Consider the following 22,646-nt stretch of genomic DNA (forward strand, 5'->3'; position numbering starts at 1 on the left):
TTCCGGTATGGCCTTAAGCAAAATCAAGTTACAATAACATCTCTTTGCTTTCAGATCCCACACTGTGTGAAAGTGATGGAGGCCATCGTGAAATTATCATTAGTGTGGATGCTAGTAGCTTCTTTGGTCGATGCCGCACCAACGGACTCAGATCAAGAGAACAGGTACCTAATTCTACTGGCCCAAAATTTTCCTTTTGCTTTCCATGTGGGAGTCGACACGACCTGGATAAGGATATCAATAGCGTTCATATAATAATGTATCGTATTCCATACTTTGTTAAACGCGGTTTTGTAGTTTTTAAAAATGCAGGGGAGAGAACATATGGGTTAGAGAATGGATCGGCATTGTTTTAACAATATAGTAGGTGACGGAAAAAATGAGCGTGAGGAAAGTTCTTCTAGCTTTTGTGAATTCTTATCTAGCTTTAACAACCCAATCCCTTTTGGCTACCAAATCACCATCCGAATCCCTCTCTTTTTTTCTCCCCCCCCCACACACATTTCACTGTGTTTTAAATTTTGTTGTTTCTGTTCTATTTTATTTTCTATAAAAATTTTCCTTCACACTATTATTGTTGCTGATGCTGCTGTTGTTGGTTCAACTTGAAAATTTTTATTATCATTTACAGAGGTACTTAAGTCAACCAGTGGCGGCACCAGTCTCTAGCTTCTGGGAGGGGGGTGTAACAAAAAAATAAATTTTAGACCACGCCCTTTCTACCGCCAGGAAACAAAAAACGCCAATTTTACCTAAATGGAACGCCCATGACTAAAATTTTGTTACGTAACGGGAGGTTCAAAATCATAGGATAACATCACAAAAAAGTACGTTCCCAAAATATGACCCATCCCCCAACATTTTCTCATCGAATTAAAACCAAACACACCTTGATCCTGCCAAGAACTGGTGGGAGCGTGTTCCCCCAGCCCCCCCCCCCTCCCAGTTACGCTGTAGAAGGACGCTCTGTCAATCTGAGTTCTTTCTGAGTGTCCTTCAGTATTCCATAACAATAGATAATGTATCAGGAAGTACCCGTTTACCATGAAATATATTTCATTTTAAATGTATGTTATATCTCTCGTTGAAGTACCCGGTGGGCTAATATTGTACTCAAGATGGGGGGAAGGTTTAAGCTGACAAGTGTGTTGGATATTGGGTATGATTTGAGCATGGCTTTTGGGGTGGGAAAAAAGTACAAATTCACCCAGAAATGGAAAAGGCAGCTATTATAGTTCATTACTAATGATGATCAAGACTTCAATTTTGGCTTCAATATGATTCACTCAGATGATACTTTTGATTTATTCGCTAATGATGTGGTGAAGACTACATATCTGGGGGAGAGGTATTGCATTAGGTCAAGGGGGTAGCAATAGCCCCCAATATTCTAGAGGGTCCTCAAACCAAAACGTTTGCAGATAGTACTGAGTTTGAAAATATGCACATGATGCCTCCTAACCCTCTCTTCCATAACTGGTTGGTTTGTACACTTCTGTGTTTTCCCTTTGTACGTTATTTTTCATACAGTCATTTCTATATGTTGGTAAAAAAAGTATTGGACCAACCCCTTCCCCCTCCTCAACTGTCAAAGTCCGAACTACCCCTATGCATTGTAACCAGTTCAGGTTGGCTGTTCGTAGATTTTTGGAAAGCTGGGTCTGGATTGTTCGTAAGTGGTTCTTAAATTTTCCCATTGTAAGCAGTGCGATTCCTAGCTATTGTGCTCTATGAAGTTGTTCAGGCCTCGTTTGCCAACAAAGTGAGTGGGATACAGTATTCTCTCCAATTAGCGGACACCGTCGGGGCACGAGGAAGGTGTCCGCTAATTGGAAATGTCCGCCTTTTGGAAAGTTTTGCAATGTAAGTCCCAAATTTGAAAATAGACCCGAGTTTTTTATTTAAAAGGTGTAATCAGAGGTGGCACCAGGAGGGGGGCTACAGCCCCTCCGTTGGAAGCATCTAGCCCTCTACGGAGGAAGTTATTGGAAAGAGGCTGAATCGTGGAGGTGGCTATGGTCTAGAGATTCCAGTAATTTACCACTTTCGTGGACAAGAAAAGTTAGTAAACTGGGCTGTAAAGAAGCTTGAAGCTGTAAAAAGCCAACTAGATTGTCAAGTGTCAAAGTATTTGAAATAAATATTTGAACAAATAATCATTCGTCTAAGTTTTCTGTTTGCTGGCTCCTAACTTTTTGTAATGTCCGCTAATAGGAAAGAAAAAAAAGCCAAATTGACTATTTTGTGCAAAAAATGTTGTCCGTTAATTAGAGAGTCCGCTAGTCAAGTGTCCGCTTATTGGAAAGTTTTTATGAGACTTTGACCAGAAAACGATAAGGGAAAAAAAATTTGTCCGCTAATCAGAGGTGTCAGAGAATACTGTATCCGTTATTTGGCGACAAGTTTGAAGCATTCTTAGATAGCGAAAGATATCTCGTTTTTGAGACGAAACATTGTTAAAAATTACATTTTACATTAGCTCCGCCTAAGCTTATCTTAATTTGTTCTTGAATCATTCGAGTGTAACTGGTGCAATTGCTAGCTGTTGTGCTCCAGGGAGTTGTTCAGGCCTACTTTGCTAACAAAGTGAGTGAGGCAACCTTTATTTGGTGACATGTTAAAATGCATCGAAAAAGCACCCCTAGACGGTAAAACACTAAAACACATTCAAATTTACATTTTACAGTTGCTCAGGCTCAGCTTGTTCGTAGTTTGATTTTATCTTTGACTAATTTTGAGGCTCGTTTTCTTATACCTTGTTCTTATACAAAAGATTGTATTGCTTCAACAACTATGTACAACGACGTGTATGTTTAAGAGCTGGATATGGAAGGATTTGCTTTTGAAAAGTATACCAGATATTTTGTTTAAAGACTAGGGAACTAGCTAGAAAACAAACAAAAAATTGTTATCGTGAAATTTTTTCGCGATTATCTATGCCTTATTCAAGAAACCAAAAGTTAACAGACAGGTGTGTGCAGGGGTGAGGGTGCCGCACCTCCCGAAGTATTGGATCGTCCCCAGGGGCGTATCCAGAGCAAATTTGAAGGAGGGGCAGTTGATAGTAGGGGCGCTGAAAAATTTTCAAAAATTGGTTACGAGAGTACGCTGTATACGACAATTTCAGATACCTTTTTAAAATAAACAACATAACTTTGAGGTAATCCTTTAAGCAAATTAACCTATCGGTCCAAGAAACTTTTTCATCTGATTCTCATTCTTCAAAAGGGGCGCACAATTTCCAAAAAGGGGCGCCAGACTTGCTTCAACTCGTTGAGGGAGGGGCAACTTCCCCCTTAAATCCGCCACTGATTGTCACTCAATACAAGAAAAATGTCTATATCCTAAATTTATCATCGATTGTTCAAATGATTTTATCTTCGAAGATGTTCTCTACTTAGAACATTCGTTAATTCAATTCCTGCCTTAAAACTGGAAACAGTTTGGCGAGAGTGTAATTTTGTTTACAATCAGACCTTCGAAACGCATGGTTGCTATTTCTGTCGGCAAATCTGGGGATCTTAACCCATTCCAAACAGTTTCCTTTAATTTTGCCCCTGGCAACGAACTCATCTTTACAGTTGACAGTAGTTCTAATCTAGAAGGAGTCAGCTCCATAGAGTTCCACTGTCAGACTCGGAATTAACTTTTCGCTTTGGCGTTTTAGCTAAGGGTCAAAGGAAATTAGGCGCTACAATTAGGAAATCAGGCATGAGATGGCAGAACAAGGGCAACATGATATTGCTATACTTACACCGTTTATTGGTACAGGGTCAATTTTGTGCAAATATCACAAATAGTGCTAAACCTAAACACTTACTCAGTCCTTTAACTTGATCTGTAGCTTTGCATGTCACATTCTTCATTGGCCACTGTATTACATACATTTCTTTAATAAGGAACTTGGAAATTTCTCAGCGCTGAAAGTTAGAAAAAAGGCGCGGTCAAAGTTTCGTGGGTTTTGAGGTAGAAATCGACCACTGATGTAAAGTTGACAACAGTCCGTTGAAGTCACGAAATGAAGCCAAAAATGAGTTACGAACATCAATTGGCTGAATCAGAGGCTAAAGGTCACAACGCGCAATCGAGACTGTGTATACATGTTGTGAATTACGCATAGTTAATAGATAGCTCCACGACATGGAAGCAGGATAGGGCTGAGGGGTCATAGCCCCAAATAAAACCCATAATGTTCTCAAACGATACGAAAAACGTTATGATCTTGGCTCTTTACTTTGTTGGGCAGGCACCGCGCAGCAGCTATTGGGCTCGCAGGGGCTATAGCCCCCCTCCCCCCACTTTTTTGCAATAATAGGCCAGACATTTTTTTTGAAAGTTTACTCTAACGCAACTTTGGATAGTTTACTCCCGTGTAGTAGCAGTTTTTCTTGAATGGGAACTTTTTTTTCATTTTCTAGGTGTTTTATCTTGCTTAATGATATGATGCATTTTCTTACTTTTTCAGCTTGGTGTTTTGTTATCCTCAAGCTAATTTCATCTATTTTTATAGTAACTGATAATTTCTCTAAACCAAACTGTTTATAAAAATTGAGTAGATATAAGCAAGAATTTTCTAAAAGGGGCGTTTCCCGGCGTTCTGGAGGGCATGTGCCTGAAACTTTTTTCAAGCACACCCATTTCAGCCCCTCCGCCTTTAAACTGGCGCGCGGTCCCTGTTGTTGGGCCCTACAAGCTTTTTAGGCCCCCTTGAATCTGTAAGATGCTCCGGGATCTTTGGTAGCAACCATCGCGTCCTGTAGTTTGCTCAATTTTCTAATGACTGTAGATTACCAAAGTTTGACATCATCTAAAAGAATTGCATTAAACATTCTTAAACATCCAAAATAAACTGAATTTGTTCGAAATTGGATGAGATACGGTCAGAACAGCACAGATCTTTTCCCGCCAAATTGCTTGTTCTTTGTTGATAACGTTATGAACCAAGCAAGAGTAACAGATATCCGTTCGTTAATTTCAGATATCCTACACAGCAACCATGTACACTTTTTTCCCGTTTCTGTTGTAAATCTGTTTCACATGGATCATTATTCGTTTAAAAAAAAATCAGAAATATATCAGACCCTCGATGTCGTAGAACCTGGAACCTTAACCTAACGTCTTTCGTTCCGTCGCCCTTGGTTCCTGTTCTCCAGCATCCTTCTCATATGATGACCGAACATCCAATGTGAAACGGGTTCTAGCAGTTATCAGTAATTAAAAGTATTTGTAGGTGTCCGTAATTGTTTCATTTAGCTGTTAACTGTTATATGTTTTTTATGTTAATGGCCACAGGGTACAATGCCCGCCAAAAGTGGTTGGAACACCGAGATTGTACTCGTAATAAATGTATATTTTTCAGTTTATTTCCCAATTTCAAGCAGAGGGAACCCCCTCCCCCCTTATACACATGTCGCTAAACATGGGTTACAAAATTTGCGCGCTAACATACATTTGTTGTCAGTTTCCAGTCGCAATCCAACATTGTATATGGAGGGAGGGGAGACGTTTAGTAGGAAAGATGGTTGAACTGTTCCAACACTTTTGGCGGGCATTGTCGTCATTGTCTTTTGCTCCCTGTGGTCCTGTCCCTGTAGCGTTGTACACTTTGTAAAAAATTTTATATGATATAAAAGGCACCCCCTCTCCCTTGAGAAAAATAGAAAAAACTGCCCTGAACCCACCTCTGCTTGCCAGCAGAACCCAGAGACCCTGTTTATCTAGCAAATAAAACGAAGTATCTAAACATCTCCTGTCGAATGAGTAAAAATTTGAGTCAATGAAATTCAAAAAATATTTTTAGGCAGTATTCTTTGGTTAGAGCTTTTCCAGATACACGCAGCCAAGTGGACTTCCTGCACAAACAACGTTATCAGAAGAAAGCAGGGGTAAGTTTTGATGCTACATTTTTTGATACCAACAATTTTCAAACTCAAGCTGCTAGATACGTTTAAAAGCGAGATATAGCTTTACAATGACATCTACCTATTTTGATAACTGATCAGAAATGAGATATTTGACATAAAAAAGTTCAATTTACGATCTCGTTTTGGAAATCACGAATGATGCAGAGCCACATTCAAAACAAAAGAGCTTTTATGCAAAACTTCTTGCTTATAGTCTTTAACTGCCCTTGTCTCCTCCCCATACTTCCAACCTGCAGCGGATCCTATGTGCTTCACACTATTTTCAAGTTCATTGAACCTGCAAATTTATAAATAACTTAAGGACAGGGTTATACAGTTTTTCGGGCAGGCACCCCCACATCATTTTTTTTTAAAAACAAAACAAAACGTGGTTAACTTAAAAGGTTAATAAAAATTGCCGCATCTAAATGGTTACAAACGGCTACACAAATTATAACAACTAAATATACAACAGCAAAATGATCAGCACAATATTTTTAAAAGGTCTGATAAATTTCATTATTTTTCTCCAAGGTAAAGCCTTGGTTTTTCTCACAATATGTTTTGCTTTCCCTGCGCCTACCAGCCAGTGGCGGCTCTTGCTAATGGGCATCTGGGGCAATGCCCCCTCAAAAAGATTCAAAGGAAATCTATGATATTTATATTTAATATTTAATTAAAGATAGTCTTACTGTGGCTAATTATTTAAGTTTGTATCTCTTCTAGAAAAAGCTCCTTGCTATCCCGTCTCGTCCTTAGCCTCGCTTCTGGCCCGCTAGTGCCTTGAGCGATGATGTTATTTTACGGGCAAAGTTTTTTTTGCCCCTAGCCGACATGCGCACAAGCTAATTTTCGACCTCGAGCATTGCGAAACGCGGCCTGTGATTGGCTTATTTGGAGGAATTCGGGGCAAGAAAAATTTTGCCCATAAAATGACATCATCGCTAAACAACAACCACATCTATATATGCTTTTTCTTCTGCACTCCATGACGATCAACATCGAGCCATGAATACAGTGAAAAATTTGCAAACTCGACCTTTCTATCGATTATCGCAGTATTGATGGTCTGCCCTCCCAACTGTGAAAGTCATACCACCCACGTGATACATGCAAGAAACGTAGAACCAAGTATAGGCAGTTTCTATGTCTTCTTTTAAAATCAATCAATCCCTTCTTAAGTCAATCTATCTACCTGTGTACCTACAGAGACAAATGTCTCTATTTACTTCCCTCCTACTTGACAACCGAAAAAGCTTTTAGACAGAAAGACAGAAACTCGTCTTGAGTGTTCCCGATTCGTCTTGATTCGTTGTCCATTCGTTCTGACTCGTTCTCCATTACATTTGTTGTGTAGATTGAATTTTGGAAGCCTGCTGACTGGCCTGGAAGACACACAGATATCTGGGTGTCAAACGCAACACAAAAGCCTTTCACTGATCTTTTGAAAAAGCAAAACATCTTCTACAAAGTCAGAGTGAATAATTGGAATGTATCTGATGAAGAAGTCATTATGGAAAATATCGATCATTTTGATAGGAAATATCAAAGTTTTGAAGAAGTGAGTCTAGTAGTGGTTTGCGTTTTAGAACTGAGAAAGAATTAACATTTGCTAATGGAATACTGTTTTTTTACACTGATTCATGGATTTTAGAGCCAAAGCCTAATTTGAACGATTTGATGGGAAAAGAACCTTTGCCCCATGTGGCCGTATCTCAGCAAATATGTAACGATCTAAGTTTCAACATTTGAAGGTTATGATCCAAATCGAGATATTTTAGAGATATTTTATGGAGTTATCACTTAGAATTATATTCTGTTCACTTCTAAAATGCCTTTCAAGAACTTTGTCCTTCCTTAGATAATTCCCAAATCTAGGAACTTTTTTTATGACGATTTGTTCTTTTTCTGATGATATAAATTAATTTGGAAAAAAAAATAATGAGTATTCTAGATAAGATAGATTACAACTATTTTAATCGTTGTTTTAGATTACATCAGAGCTGAAGCGATTAGCAAAAGGTTACAGTGAGAAAGTGAATTTATTCGAAATTGGAAAGTCTTACTATAACAAATCAATATACGGAATACAGGTACAAAGTGCTATTAGAATTTATTTTTTTATAACCTTTCGTCCACAGATTTTGATTGACATCACACTTCACCACATAAAGAAATCGCTCCTGAAATATCCCATAATGATCGACACGGTTCATATCGTATTCTCTCTTGTATTCCCACTGCGGGTTTATTGATTAAACCTCCCAATCTAATGCAGGATTATTAGAGTGGCAGGATTATCAGAGAGGAAGGATTAATTTTTCAAAGTGCTTTTAAAAAGCGGGCTTTAATTTTCACCATGTTTTCCTGTGTTCTGGCGGGGAAACTTTGCATGTAGACTGCGAAGAACGTTGACGACAGTTGCTTAGGGAAGCGACACTGATTTGCTAAAAAATTATTCACCCTTGCTTTAATCAAATAAGAGCGCATTTCATTTTCAACTGCAAGCAAATTTACAATCCAATGATTTCTTTATTAGTCAAACCCGCGTGCCGGACTATCGGAGAGGCGGGATTATCGGAGCAACGGGATTAACGATTCAAAGTAAAGAAAAAAGGCGTGATTATTAGAGAGGCGGGAACAGTAGAGAGGGCGTGAGTACAAGAGAGAATACAGTACCATGTCACTGTGGATTCAGCGTTAATTTGTAAACCGTTTTACTTCAGAATCATTACTGATATTATGAAAATGAACAAAAAGGTTTTTATCTAATATGTAAAGTTTTACCATTTGCTGCCCTATTGAAAGGTACCCCACCCTTTCTTGAAGAAGATTACATCTCGAAATAATTGAAAGTTAGCAAATGACAATCGAAATAGATTTCGTGGCATATCCTGGAACACATCTCGTGATCGTTGCTCGTTTATTTTGTATTTGGGAATTGCCACTTCCAGCGCTTTTTGGCCAAAAAATGATATTGATATTTTAAGTTTAGTGACATTTTACGTTGATATAGCTTGCACCTATTGTTTGAAGAAAGAGGGAGAATGCAACATTGGATAATGACTTTTCCAGTTTAAACCAACGCTATTACTATATGAAATGACGATATAATTGGGAATATTGCAACCAACAGTGATAGGCAACAGGAAAAAAACATTCTCACTTCGAATCGCCACATGGTCAAAGAAAATATTTGTTGGGAATATTCCATCCCAGTTTATCGAACCGACTGGTACCCCTGACTTTGTTGCAGAGACGAACAAGGAAGAATATTTTCATGAATGATACAATCCCGCTGCTTGGGAAAAGTGCATGTGCATATGATGCGATCATTGTTACGCCTGCTCTCTGACCTCAAAACAACTCACTCATTAGAACACTTTGTCTGTGGGTCAGATTAAGACGAGGTAATCTTTTTAGGAACAGTGTTTTGCAAGAGAACCTCAAGTTGTTTGTAAGATAATTAATAGGTTTGAGGGTTGAGTTAATACTAATTTGATTCATTTATAACCATAGATTCTGAAGCAGTCCGCAAAGAAAAAGCCACTGATCTTCTTTATGTGTGGAATTCACGGACGAGAATGGCTAGCAATTGCTTCTTGCATGTATGTAGTGCGAATGGTAAGTCGCTTTCAGAAAACAGTTCCTGGTTGACAAAAAAATTAGCAAGCTCGAACCATATGTTTCTCTCTTTATGATTGATCAAGGAAGGTCGAATAGTGAGGTTTACTTTCCAGTAGCCAACAATGAATATGACACCAGTGAAGCGATAAAAATCGAATGAACAGAGTTGCGGTGTGTCCAAAACAGACATCCCTAGAAGAGGTATTTGTCAGTAGATCAAAAAGGGGTTGGTCATTTGCCTTTCTATCAAAGCCAGCACATACTGAGTAATCTGTAAGGAAGATATCGGTAGACTTGTTTCGTGTTGAGTGATGTGAAGTGAAATTTGTTCTTCAAATTTTGCTCAAAGGTACCGCACAACTTAGATGATCTTTAACAAATAATTTGGGGGTGACAAATTTCAAACGGTGTGGATTCCAACGAACTGTAAAGATTGAGATATCTTTACTTCACTCTTTTTTCTAAAACCCTGGACTATGGAGAATGAACTCCCAGCATTTACAGACCGTTAGAGTAACCATGAACACGTTAAGTAAAGAGCTGAATAAGTACAAACTGTTGAAGAATTTTGTTTGAGAAATGTATATTCCCAAAGTGTTCTTCTCTATCTGTTTTGAGAAGGCAAATGATATTCCAGTTTTCTTTCTATGGTTTGATTTCAAAGATTTATGCTCAATAATATCCCATGTATGCTCACTATAATTACACTCACGAAAAGAGTTTCCTCTCTTCCTAAATCACGTTATTCCCATCATATCTCAACAATTATCTTGCATAACAATAACCCTAACCATGTGTCATACACATAACTTTACTATCCAAATCAAGCCGTTGAGCAAACTCGTAAACCGGAAAAAAGTTGAGAATCAGCCACTTACGGTTTTTATGTACCATCCCATACAGAAAAGGGTTTAGCCCCCACCCTTTACCCCTCTATCAATTCTCCTGTACTGCTCACCCTTCTAAATGTCCCATTTGCATAAATTACTATTTTGTATTATTTAAAAACGATTTTTAATTCTAGATGATTTTCAACGATGAGTACGAAAACGATCTACAGATAATAACCAACCATTTTGAAGTAGTTTTTGTACCAGTTCTGAATCCAGATGGCTATATACATACAGGAAGCAAGGTAAGACATTAAACATCCTTTGGCAAAGTGTAGCACATCTTTCAACTTCCAGGAAAAAGAGACAGAAGCTACCTAAGCAAAAAAACATATTTTTCTGTTCTAAAGTCATCTTAGCTCAATATTCTAGGCTGATCATCAGATCCCACCCTAACAGAGTTTCTAGGTACATAAGCTTTCCAATTCTCGAGTTGCTGCAATGCTTTTTTGTCAACCTGTTTACTAGGACTGTGGACAATGGACACTAACTTGCAGCAAACTTTGCATTTTTCTTCTAGGGAGGGAGATTCTGGAGGAAGACAAGGTCAAAGACAAGAGACAAATCCTGCCCCGGTGTTGACCTGAACAGGAATTTCAGTTTTCGATGGGGAGGTTAGTAAATGATGGGTATAGTCTCAAGGTGCCATGTATTCAGGGAGAGAGGCAATAAACAGGGGGATAGACAATAAATAGAAGGAGGGAAAATAAATAGGGGGAGAGGCAATAAACAATGAGAGTCGTCACTTGTACAAAAGTCTAATAAACGGGGGGGGGGGGGGAATAGGCACTCCTTTTAAAGTTCAATTAATGTTAAAAGTACTAAAAAGGAAGCCTTAAGGACATGAGCATATTGAATATAGAAATAATTACACCTAATAGACAAAGGCGACTAGAAGGGGGCGCTGATCAGTGGCGTGAAGAATTTGGGCTCGTTAGTTGGATAACTAAAGGCCCCCCATCAAAGGGGCCCAAAAAATATTCATCCATGCTTCGACTTCGCTCAAGTTCACCTTATAACCGAAAACTTTAAAAGTTTTCTTTAAGCATATATCTCGTTCTCCCTAGTTAACGAGAAAAATGATATTTTTAAATCTTGATAATGCGTTTGACGTGCTAAATCTTGATAATGCGTTTGACGCGCTATACACTCTTGGATTGGACCTTCCTGCAGTCCCAGGTGCCTAAGTGGCCCCAGGTGCCTCCGTTACGCCACTGGCACTGGCCCTCTTTGTATTGCTGTTTCTCTTGCTGTTCAATTTCCTTGAAGTTTGCCACTTAATGTGTTCCAGGAAATACTTCCAAATAAACATGTTGGTACCGGTATTCCATGACGTTTCCATGTTTTTAAATAGCTTACCGTAAGGGATGTATTTTATATAATTCTCGTAAAGAAATTTACAACATTTAATTTTAAAGGAAGGCTGATAAGGTTCGGATAGGGGTCGAAAAAAGTAGAAATCAACAAGCGGAGGGGGTGCACCAATGGGTTAATAGCAGAAACCGACTTGCCCCTAAAATTTTATAGATTTTTTGTAGCAAAGCACTTTTTTTGGAAGAGAGAGATTTGAAACACAAAAACTAACCTAAATTTTTGACGAATTACAAAATGGCACCGATAATCACCTAAAATCCAATAGGGATAATTGTACGAATACTTCATTCCAATTGAATAAATAGGCTTTTCATTGGTTGAAGAAAAAAGGGAATTTTCCAACAATGGGAAAGTTGAGGGGGCAGGTGCCCCTGGCCCTCCATACGTTGGATTCAAGTAGGCAGTAATAAATGAGGGAGACATCCAGCCGATCTTTCCATGAGAGTCAAATTGCAAGGGTGGTGTTGCTTTGTCAGCAGTGTAACAACCAGATAATTTAAGTGTTTTTGTGCAGAAGGTGACATAGGCACTCTAAATATGGCGAACGGTAGAATGTAAAAGCAAGTTTAGCATCATGGTTTTCAGCCATGTTTGTTGCAACCTGCCACTGGGTAATATGTTCGATCTGTGTACAGTTTTTAATCACTGCAAAAGTACTCTTTTGTCCTTGTTTAACACTAGAAGTTGAAGTATATTGGAATATTCTGGTTAGGGCCATGTGGCTGTCTTTCATTGAAAGAATATTTTGCCCTGCGCAGTGGTGTTATACAATCACCCTATCAAGGAGAGCACAGAATGCTTTGCATATAACAGAACCGGCTTTAAACTCCTGCCAAGCATAAATTGATATTTTGTGATGAGGTTATTTGATGAAAGCACAGAAATCTGCCATGTTCTACTATTCATGTTTGCTAAACTTGGTACCAAAATTGGAGAGTTCTGTTTAGCAGGCATCAAGGGAGGGGGGGGGGGGTTTATCTGTGGTATGCTGAGGCAACTATAATATTTGAATATTCCATAACAATGGTACTTTTTCCAACTTTTCTTTATGTATTGTATGTTAATATTGACAAATTGATTATCATTCTTGCAAGCTCAGGTTTCTTGGATGATTAGGTTGTTTGAAGCTAAAATGTTTTTTTTCTTGTAGTACAAGAACAAAGATAAGCTTAAATTTCTATCAAAAGTTTCTTTCTTGCTAATCAAAAAATTTTACAAAATGTTTTTCTAAAAAATTCTACAAAAATGTTTAAGTCAAAGTACCTTTTACAGCTCATCATGCATGGATGCTTTGTCTTCATGATCATGGCTGAAAAGCTCATAAATGTCCTTTGCAAATGTTGGTTTCTGCTCTGTTGATGACTGAGCCAATATACTCAGCCCATTTAATAGCCTCATGTCTATTTCACCCAAAGCAAACTCTAAAATTTCAGCATTTTCTTTAATCCGATCTGCACTTTTAGACTTTGGTATGACAATAGTGTTTAGTTGAAGAGCCCATCTATTCAAAATCTGAACTGGTGTCCTATTGTACCTTTTAGCAATTGCCAAAACATGGGGATCTTCCCTTGGTGGTAGAGCAAATGGCCAAGGGTTAATTATTGAATATGCCACAAATGCCATCTCTCTTTCCTCTGCTGTTTGCAGCATACTTGTTTGCTCAACAGACTGGCCACCAGGATTATAAATACTAAACTTATTTTGAATGTAGTTAGGTTTAATATGGAAATTTCTTGCAAGATCTTTGAGGTCAGTAACTGTATCAAAATTGCTTATCCCAAGGGCCCTAATTTTCCCTTCATTTTGAAGTTGAATCATACCTTTCCATGTGGCCCTATTCTTTTTCTTTTCTTCAGGTCCATGAAGCATATAAACATCAGTATAATTGGTCTTGAGAAGCTCTAGCTGTGCCATTAGACGTTTTGATACCTTTTTGGCACTGTATTCCCTTGGATCAGACAATTTGGTGACCAGAAATACATCATCTCTTGAATTAATAATGCCCTCACTTATAGCTTCTTTGAGTGCATCTCCAACTGCCCCCTCATTCTCATAGGATTGGGCAGTATCAATGTGCCTGTAACCAATTCTCAATGCTTCTAAAACTGCATTTTTGCACTCATCACCTTCCATCTGCCATGTGCCAAAACCAACTCTAGGAATTTCTACACCATCTCTCATCTTGAATTTTGTTTCTGCAAGCCCCTTTTTTATATCTTCTTTTTTGTAAATTGGAATATCATAAGATGCAGATCGCCACATCAAACCAATGTCATCACTTGGAACTTCCAATATTACTTTACTTTCTTTAAGCAGTTTCACAAGTGTTGCATCTTGGAACAATTTCAGGAATGATTTCATCACTTTCACAAAGATCTTGTCAAACTTTTTCCCCTCTGTAAAATAATGATGTTGAAAAAGGTTACTTAAAGAGTGTCCTTGTCTGGTATAATCAAACTATGACATGTAAAGAAAAATTGAACCAAGTAAATTGTACAAGCAGGGGTTGGAGAGCGATCATTAATTAAAAATGTGTTCACTAATTAAGTTTGACCCTTATTTTTTTACTCCCATTAAAGCCTGACAGAGGGTCTGATGGGTTTGAGGATCTTACAAAACGGCTGCCAAATATATTAATTGACTGATTGATCGATAAAAAATCTTAAAAGAGAATGCCCCAATCATCAAGAGGTGCTTTTTATGGGGGTCCTCAAAATTAAAAGTCACAATGTAGGTATACAAAACTTAACAGAAACCTAATAAAAGATCTTACCTAATAAAAGAAAAGTCCTGAATTATAATCAAAATTGTTCATTCAGTTCTTTAAAAAACAATATGAAGATCTTATTTTCTCCCAATTAGTTCTTGAATTTGGTAATCTAAAGTTCCACCTTTTTTGAGTATTATAGGTATGTATTTCATTACCCCTCATGTTGGAAATGTTCACATTATTGAGCAAAGTTTTCTTTACAAATGAATTCCTGGGTAACTTCCTTCTTTCTTCAAGTGAATCCCATCCACTTCAGAGTAGCATATTCTTTTGATAACAACCCTTCTACTTGAAGGTATTTTAAGTAGTTGCAACCTCTTAGGTCACAGTTATGATTGACTGTTTAGCTGTGGTTGGATTTTTATTAGATATATAAAATAAAAAAGACTTTATCTTTCTCACATCAATGACAGTCAATGGTGAAAGAATTTATTAAAGGAGTACAAAGTAAGGACAAAAAAATGGATGCTTTCCAGTTGCATAATTCCGGTTCTTAACTTCTTACACCATTTGGGTGTTATTGTGAAAAATATTACCATTTGTGAGGGAGGTTTCTAACATTTTAGCTTTGGCACTCTTTGACTCTAAATGGACACCTGTCATTCCTTAATTAGAGTACCCCCTTCCACGGGGAGTTTGATAGGTTTTATCTTTTGTCAAAAATGCATCTAACCAGTATGTTCTTAGATTGCATGAAATACACAGTCAAATAATAATGATATCAGTATAGTAAAATCCAGCTTTAGTGACACCAATATTTGTGTGAAAACTAGTGACCGGGCGTGACTCTAAGCGGAATCGACTGAATTTCATACCTGTGTCTAAATCGTCCAGCTTTGCAACCTCGAAAAGCAGCTTGTCGATCTTTTCTAGATAACCATCTACTGTTTTCTTTTCCTTGCCATTCTTTATGGCCATCCTTGCATTATTCAGAGCGTATTTTTGAGCTTGTGGAATTCCCACCTTAACTTCGCCATCACAATCACCTTTCTTGCACTCCTTCACTGCATCCAGACTAGACGCCCACAAAGCTGCTTCACCGAAGGGTATCAGCACTCTTGCAGGGGTATCTGCAAGATTTTTGCCTGCAAATGCCAGCAAAACAGCTACGCAGAGCCCCAAAAAATGCATCTTTTCTTGTCGGCCTACACTTGCAAACGCAAAAAAAGAAAATGCAACTGTTATTGAGACGCTGGTCCACGTGTACAAAATGTCTTCCTGCTTGGCCTCGTATTGACCATTTTAATTTTCCATTCCCATTAGAAGGTGTTCTGGAAGTGACTTCAGGGCCTCGGATGAAGGGGGGCCGGGGGCAATGGCCCCTGCACTTTTTGGGAAAAATATATTTTTATCAAAATTATTTTGTTTTGATTGTTAAAATCCAACCCCCCCCCACTTTCCAACTTGCGTCGGAGCCCATGGACTTGTTCCCCAAATCTTCAAATTTTAGCAAAATAAGTAATTTTGAAGACAGGGTGTAACAGAATAACGCGATTGTGACAAAGTGCTGTAAGTACCCCTGTCTGTTGAGTCATGAATGAGGGCAAAACTTTTCAACTGAAGCTAAGAATTCACTTCAACTGAAGGGCAGGTAAACAGCAGGAAAAACAAAGATGGCGAAGAGCGATTTAGGAAAAGATCTTCTACTGATACATGCACGCATGTTTAACCATCGTGCTGCAATGAGTGGAGAAATCAAGCACTTCGTAAAAGAATTTGAATCTCGTAGAGGAAACAGGGAGGTTAAAAGGCTACAGGAGGTTGTTTCTAGCGCAAGTAAGATCGACCATTGTTTGCCTGAGTGTGTTGAACTTTCATCTCGATTGGCAGTACTACAGGATGAGATTTCGAAAGCAACAGATACCGCAGTGGCAATATTGAATCGTGAAAGTGACGAAGAAGACATTAAGTACAATAACAAGGAAAAAATAGAGGCGGAATGGAATGTTTTCACAAAAGAAATTGAAGTAGCCAAGCAGGACGTAGAGAAACGACACAGAGAAAGAATTCAGGAACTGAAAAGAGAAAATCAGCAGCGGAAAGGAGAGCAAAACGACCCGGAGCAACCCCAGATTATGTCGTCAAATTAAACCACATATTTTCAGTTTTATTCACATTAAGCTCAACTGAAACTGGTTTGGGTTTCATTCAATGCTGACTGTCACAGGACTCAAGCCACCTAGAAACTTCTGAATGGGCTCCCATCTTCCTGGTAGTTTCTCGTTGCAGATTTGCATTTTAGGCGAATATCAAAGACAATTTTTCTCCATTTGATCAAGATTTTCTGCAAATTAGAACTTGTTAGTCAATGACAGTCCTGCAGATGAGCATTTAATTTGCTGTGCAAAGAAATGTTTTAAAGCTAATTACACTAAACAATAGTACTTAACAAAACTTTAAATCTATGGCCTTTATGCTCATTTAGATAATAGACTTTATCATAGAGCAAAAAGTCTCTACAAATCTAATAATTGTAGCCATTTGACTTTATCACATAAAACTTACTCATAAAAAATAACAGATGTTGTATAGATTGTGACACATAATTTGTTCAAGAGAAGCAAGAGTAAAATTGTGTACATATTTTGTTCAAGGGAAGCATTAAGTTCTTTTCCAGGCTTAATTGGATGATCAAAATGCAGTTTTCTGCTTAGATCATTTAGATTATGCTTAAGATTAGGGTCTTGTGTTAGGGTCTGGAATAGTTGATATATCAATATTTAATTGAAATTATTAGATTAAAATTTCATTAGGTTAATTATTGGACAGAAAGAAAATTCCTTTGGTTTTTCTCACAAAATTATCTCTATTTTTGTAATCTCTGTTATTGCTATTTTTGTCAACCCATTTCCATTTAGCAATCTTTGGACTTTTGTATAGTAAAACAGATTTCAATCAGAGAGAAAACCTTTAAATTGATCTAGTATGGTAATTTAAAAAATTTTGGTATCATTGACTTATCATCATTGTCTCATATTCATCATTGCGCATTGTTTGTATCTTACTCCCTAACTTGCCTCCTGGTTTAATTTGAACTTTCTTGTAATTGGTTTTTGATGAAATCACAAATCCTCTATTTATTGCGAGCTCAAGAATAGCTTGTCACTTTCACTGGACTTACCCTCTGCCTACTGAGTATCTGGTCCCTTAACCCAGTTTAATGAAATTTCAGCACAGGACTGTGATTATAGGGGCCTGATAACTACTATGCGAGAGTTTAGTAAGAGCAGGAACTTAGCATCAAAACTCTCAGTCTGATGTCATGAGACTTCGAAAATTGTTGGTTTTTTTCAAGTGACATGCAAACTGTATATTAAATGTGTGATACATCACTACCACATTTCATCGTGTCACAGGAATGTGATAGGAAAATGTGATTAAATGTGTGCAAAAAACATATCAATTTAGTTACAGTGTCAGTTGTTATTAAGGATCAAGAAACAGTGATATGTAAGGGCTTTCTTCCCCTAAGAATTTTCCAAATATACTTAAAGTCCTACAACTTTCTCTTAGCATATAGCATGTTAAGTTCTGAAAAAAACTAATCTCCAATTGGTATTATCCTTTATCTCATCATTGCATAATCTGTATTCTACCGTCGTTCTTGGTCATCATGCAGCAGTTGCATTTTTCCCATTTTTAATCAAGAATTAATGTGCAAGAGCATAGCAAGATGCTAAATGTTTAGAGACACCAAGTATTGATGTTGCAAACTATTGTTGCTTCATTGAGACATAACTGTCCGAATGAAACCTGAAATGTGATATACTTTGCCTAATTAGGGGGCTGCAGCCCTCCAAGGCTTTATGTCTCTGACACCTATTTCACCAGTGTTGGGCATTTAAATTTCTATTTGATCAGCTCGTATACTGGGACAGTTTCATCGTTTTTTTACTAACCCTAGGTTACCAACTTTGTGCATATTAAGGATTAAAACTTAGTAATAAAAACGTTTAGCATGCCTATACCTAATTACCGATGCTAAAAGGTATCTAATGAATTTTTTAAGAGGTTGGAAAATATCCTCCTGTATAAACTATTAAGTACAAAGTTTATCAGCTTTGACTGAGATCTTATACACATAAAATAAATCTCTAACTTGCTCTCAGATCATAAGATCAATGAGTGCAGTGCACAAAAAATATTTGATATATATATACCCAGAAGCTAGTTTCTGAATCGTTATATGTCATGTGAAGTTGAATTATGGAATATTTTGAATACAGGCGGTGGAGCGTCCATTGATATCTGCGATGAGACATACTGTGGTCCAAGGCCGTTCTCAGAAAGGGAGAGCAGAGCTATTGCAAGTTACCTCTATAAAAGAAGAAACGATTTGACCGTATTTGTTGATGTCCACACATATGGGCAACTGCTATCGCACCCGTGGGGATTCACAAGGCAGTCATCATTCCATCAACAACGCCAGGTAAACAATTTCCGATTAGGCATTTAAAGCATCTCTGTTGAGCTTAGTTGACAAAATAGATGCATAGCAGGCCGCTCACAAAAATCTTTATTGATGGATTCAAGTTGATGTCATCAATTTTGTATCTCGCTATCTACGGATCTTTTTCGAAAATGGACTTCAGAATTGAAATCTTCATCTTTAAATTAGTTTTTACTGAACAAATCATGTTGTTCGGACCGTTCGGTCGCGAGTTACTTTGTTTTGAATATTTAGATATTGACCGGAATTTGCTGCTGCAGTGAAAAAATCTCACTACAGCAACAAATTCCATTGAAATGTATAGGAAAAGCTAAATTTTGAAAATGGGGTAATTCGCAGCCTGACGGCCCAAATAATTTGAAATTTTTGGCACAGACTAATTTCAACATAAAGGTTCCAATTCTGTTATCCATTTTTGCCAAATGTGAAGATACAAATTGCTCGAATCCGAGAATAGGTTGAGAGGGGATGCTGTGCGTATTGCCCTCCGGTAAATCCGTATCTGATGATACGAGTTTCTCGTCGTGTAGTATTAAAACAGTTCCTAAGTTGTCACTACACCAGGGATCAGGGATAGTTATATTCACTGCAATTGCATGTTCTATTTTTTATTGGATAACCAAGCTTGTAATTGAAACAGATTTGTAATAAAAAAAGTTAAAAAGCAAAGGGAAAAAACAAAGGGCCAAGACAGGATTCTTTGCGTACAAGTTTTAATAGACAATCCGAGTCCAATTTATTTTGTATAATCTTCTACGTAAATAACATCCATAGATAACAAAATTTCAAATTGTTTGGACCAGACGTGACTGCCTATGTTTTCGAGCTGAGCCTCTGTATAGATATTCTTAAAGTTAGAGAAGACTAAAAAGATTGTTGTTTCAGAGAAATGTGTTGGGCAACATCGCAAGACGCATCTTTCATGCAACTGGAAAGCACTACAACTATGGTCAAACATCAAGTATTTTGTGTAAGTCAGTAACATAAAGTAAAGTTTGTACGTAGATAGACGACATCAGGACCAAAGTGAAGTGCCATTGATTATGACTTTAAGCTTTGCAGCTAGTGCCCTTTGTTGAGTCTCAATTCTCTATATCTAAAACACTTGTGGCCTTCAATGAGTCATTGAAAGTGTGTTTGTAGAAGCTTCGAAGACAAAAACATTATAGTTTGGCTGAAAAAAGGCTGAATTATTATCTACTGCAGACCCAAATGTAAGAATCAGAAAGAAATTTAGTGTTTTATATCATTTATCATTTCTTGTTGCAAACGAAAGATGACTCGTGGAAAATAACGACGATTAACATTCTGAAATACGGTACTTATATCCAAACACTGAAATTTGACGCGAGTCATCACATTGTTTTAAGTCTACTCGATAGTCTTGAAAACGATACGACAGAGAGAGAGATGATTTTGGCACGATGAGGCCATGGAAAACCGTACATACTAAAATTTTATCCATAGCTTCATATCTGAAATGTATATTGACCATCACCACAAATCGCTCAAATCTTATGGTATAATCGCTCAAATCTTATGCCTAAAAAAATTCTGCATACATGTTCAATAGCCGTTAGCAAATATTGCCTCCTAACAAACATGCAGGTAATCAGCGAATGATTGATTAAAAATGTAGATTTTCAGCTCTCGAACAGTAACAAACTTCAATAACATTCAACTCGAAAGCCCGGTTTACCCGTGTACCTTGTTCAGCAGTCATTTCCAAGCTTGTGTACGGAATGACATAAGAACATGTCTCAATAAAATATCATTGTCGGCTGTCTAAGGTGAATTTGCTCTTTTCAAATGGCACATGTGGTAGTGAAAACAAGGTTGCAATAAGGGCTAATCAGACCCAAGTAATTTTTCAAGTGATTCATAACCTAGTTTTATCACATGATTTTTTCATGTAATAGCACAAGATATTTGACAGATGCGAACAGATGATGATGATGTAAGTGATATTATTGTTAGGCAGTCGGAAAATGAGAGAAGCTATTAGGGGTCACAAAGCAGCCTCGTGTTTTTGCGTTAAATCTAGCAAGACATATATGATATGAGAAATTCTGTTGATTGTAGACGAGACTGCTGGAGATTCAACCGACTGGGTTTACGGTTTCCTTGGCGTGGTGCACAGCTATGGAGTCGAGCTGATGCCTAGGCTAACTGACCGCAGATCGCTGGCTGGATTTCGACAACACAAGAAAAACATCATCCCATCAGGCCGTGTTCTCTTCATCGTGTTGAACGAATTAGCAAAAAACAGCCTCACCGAACTGGATCTTACATCGTAAGCAGTCTGGAAGTGATATATCGGACAAGAGGACAAGTTTACTATGCTGTTACCATAGCATAAGGATTCTGTTTTCTCCAGAAAACATTGCGAACTTTTAATATTACTGTGATAGCTATCTTATTTGAAAATTTGTCATTTTATTGTGCCACAAGTTTTTATCTCACTGAAAAAGGATTGGGTCACTTTAAGGTTGTTGTTATACCTTTGTCTTCATTCTAGTGGATCATGATCACAGTCTTAGAAAATTAATTTAATTTACACTTAGGCAACAACTGTATTAGAATGATGGTCATAACTGCAGTGCTCACAGTACAGCAAAAGAATTGGCAAACCTGAGAGGCTTGTTCGAAAATCCTGTTACTGGCTTGCTAATAGTGTTGACAAAAGTGATGGATATTTTGCAACAAAATTTATAATATTTGTGGCAGTGTTGAAGCGTTTTAGGCCAGATAATTGTTGCTAACCTTCTTTCGACTCAGTTTTTAAAGCCATCTACAAAAACTTATGCTATCTTTCTATATAATAGACGATGAAGATTTAACTATCACGGTGCAAAAATGTAGCTCTAATAAAACTGCATCATAAAAACAACAAGTACAATTGTTTTACTTTTTTAGCATTAAACTTTTTAGTACCAATAGTAGAATAAACCCCAAGATGAATTACAAGCAAAATAAACAGTCAATTAAAAAGCTAATTGAAAAGATAACTGATGAAATTAATGAAAGAAATATTAACCATTTAATGTTAAATAGTGAAATTATGCGAGTTATACCTTGAGAAAAAAATAACATGCTACCGCTTACACAATATAACCCAAAAAACCAACCTCGGAATATCGAAGAAATCTAAACGACTATATGTCTTTGAGAATACAAATTCTAAGATTTGAATTGAAATGTTATCTGTTACTTGATTGAAAAAGATGACGGATTAATAATTTTTGCAACGAACGTCATCAAATGTTATCCATCAGATGATTCTCAAACTGATTCAGTTGTTATCAAATCAATAGTCTTTTGTATCTGATACTGAGCCTTTTTCATACAAGCCTCAAAAATCATTGAATTTGATGATCTGCAAATGAAAATATTTGATTTGTGGAAGTTTGCCAGTAGCAATATCTTAAGTATACTAAAACAGGACCTTCGACAGTAAGCATGTAGATGCTGAATTGATAAACTGTTAAAAAAACATGTTTTTGAATTTAATAAAAAACCGTAAATTTGTGTAAATATCAAAGGCGGTTATGGAGAAGCTTTCTTAAATGCGGCCATGTTGAATGACCTTTGCTTCAACAAGGTCATCTGAAGTAACCTTTGCCCTAACAAGG

General features: G+C 37.3%; 4 protein-coding genes across 4 annotated transcripts in view; 2 read left to right on the top strand and 2 right to left on the bottom strand.

Moving 5' to 3' along the window:
- The first annotated feature begins 30 nt into the window (after positions 1–30).
- On the top strand, positions 31–21,499 carry LOC135692420 (carboxypeptidase B). Its single transcript, XM_065210535.2, has 10 exons — positions 31–164; positions 5,801–5,885; positions 7,261–7,464; positions 7,895–7,996; positions 9,423–9,527; positions 10,555–10,665; positions 10,941–11,034; positions 18,791–18,993; positions 19,900–19,984; positions 21,097–21,499. The coding sequence occupies exons 1-10, from the start codon at positions 76–78 to the stop codon at positions 21,309–21,311; spliced, it is 1,293 nt and encodes a 430-aa protein (XP_065066607.1). The 5' UTR covers positions 31–75; the 3' UTR covers positions 21,312–21,499.
- LOC135692415 (uncharacterized) lies at positions 12,969–15,824 on the bottom strand. The gene is made up of 2 exons (XM_065210523.2): positions 15,380–15,824; positions 12,969–14,190 (listed from the first exon to the last, which is right to left on the bottom strand). The coding sequence occupies exons 1-2, from the start codon at positions 15,693–15,695 to the stop codon at positions 13,061–13,063; spliced, it is 1,446 nt and encodes a 481-aa protein (XP_065066595.2). The 5' UTR covers positions 15,696–15,824; the 3' UTR covers positions 12,969–13,060.
- On the top strand, positions 16,118–18,781 carry LOC148960515 (biogenesis of lysosome-related organelles complex 1 subunit 5-like). The gene has a single exon (XM_089111786.1). It carries the CDS (start codon positions 16,178–16,180, stop codon positions 16,652–16,654), a length of 477 nt encoding a protein of 158 aa, XP_088967912.1. The 5' UTR covers positions 16,118–16,177; the 3' UTR covers positions 16,655–18,781.
- LOC135692888 (endosome/lysosome-associated apoptosis and autophagy regulator family member 2) overlaps positions 21,097–22,646 on the bottom strand; it is a 77,216-nt gene continuing 75,666 nt past the window's right edge. Inside the window, exon 33 of the mRNA XM_089111766.1 lies at positions 21,097–22,390. The gene's annotated coding sequence lies outside the window, so the exon portion shown is untranslated. The remainder of the gene's footprint in view (positions 22,391–22,646) is intronic.

Source organism: Rhopilema esculentum, chromosome 3 (genome assembly GCF_057945365.1).
Source record: "Rhopilema esculentum isolate cy_ngs chromosome 3, ASM5794536v1, whole genome shotgun sequence".
NCBI lineage: Eukaryota > Metazoa > Cnidaria > Scyphozoa > Rhizostomeae > Rhizostomatidae > Rhopilema > Rhopilema esculentum.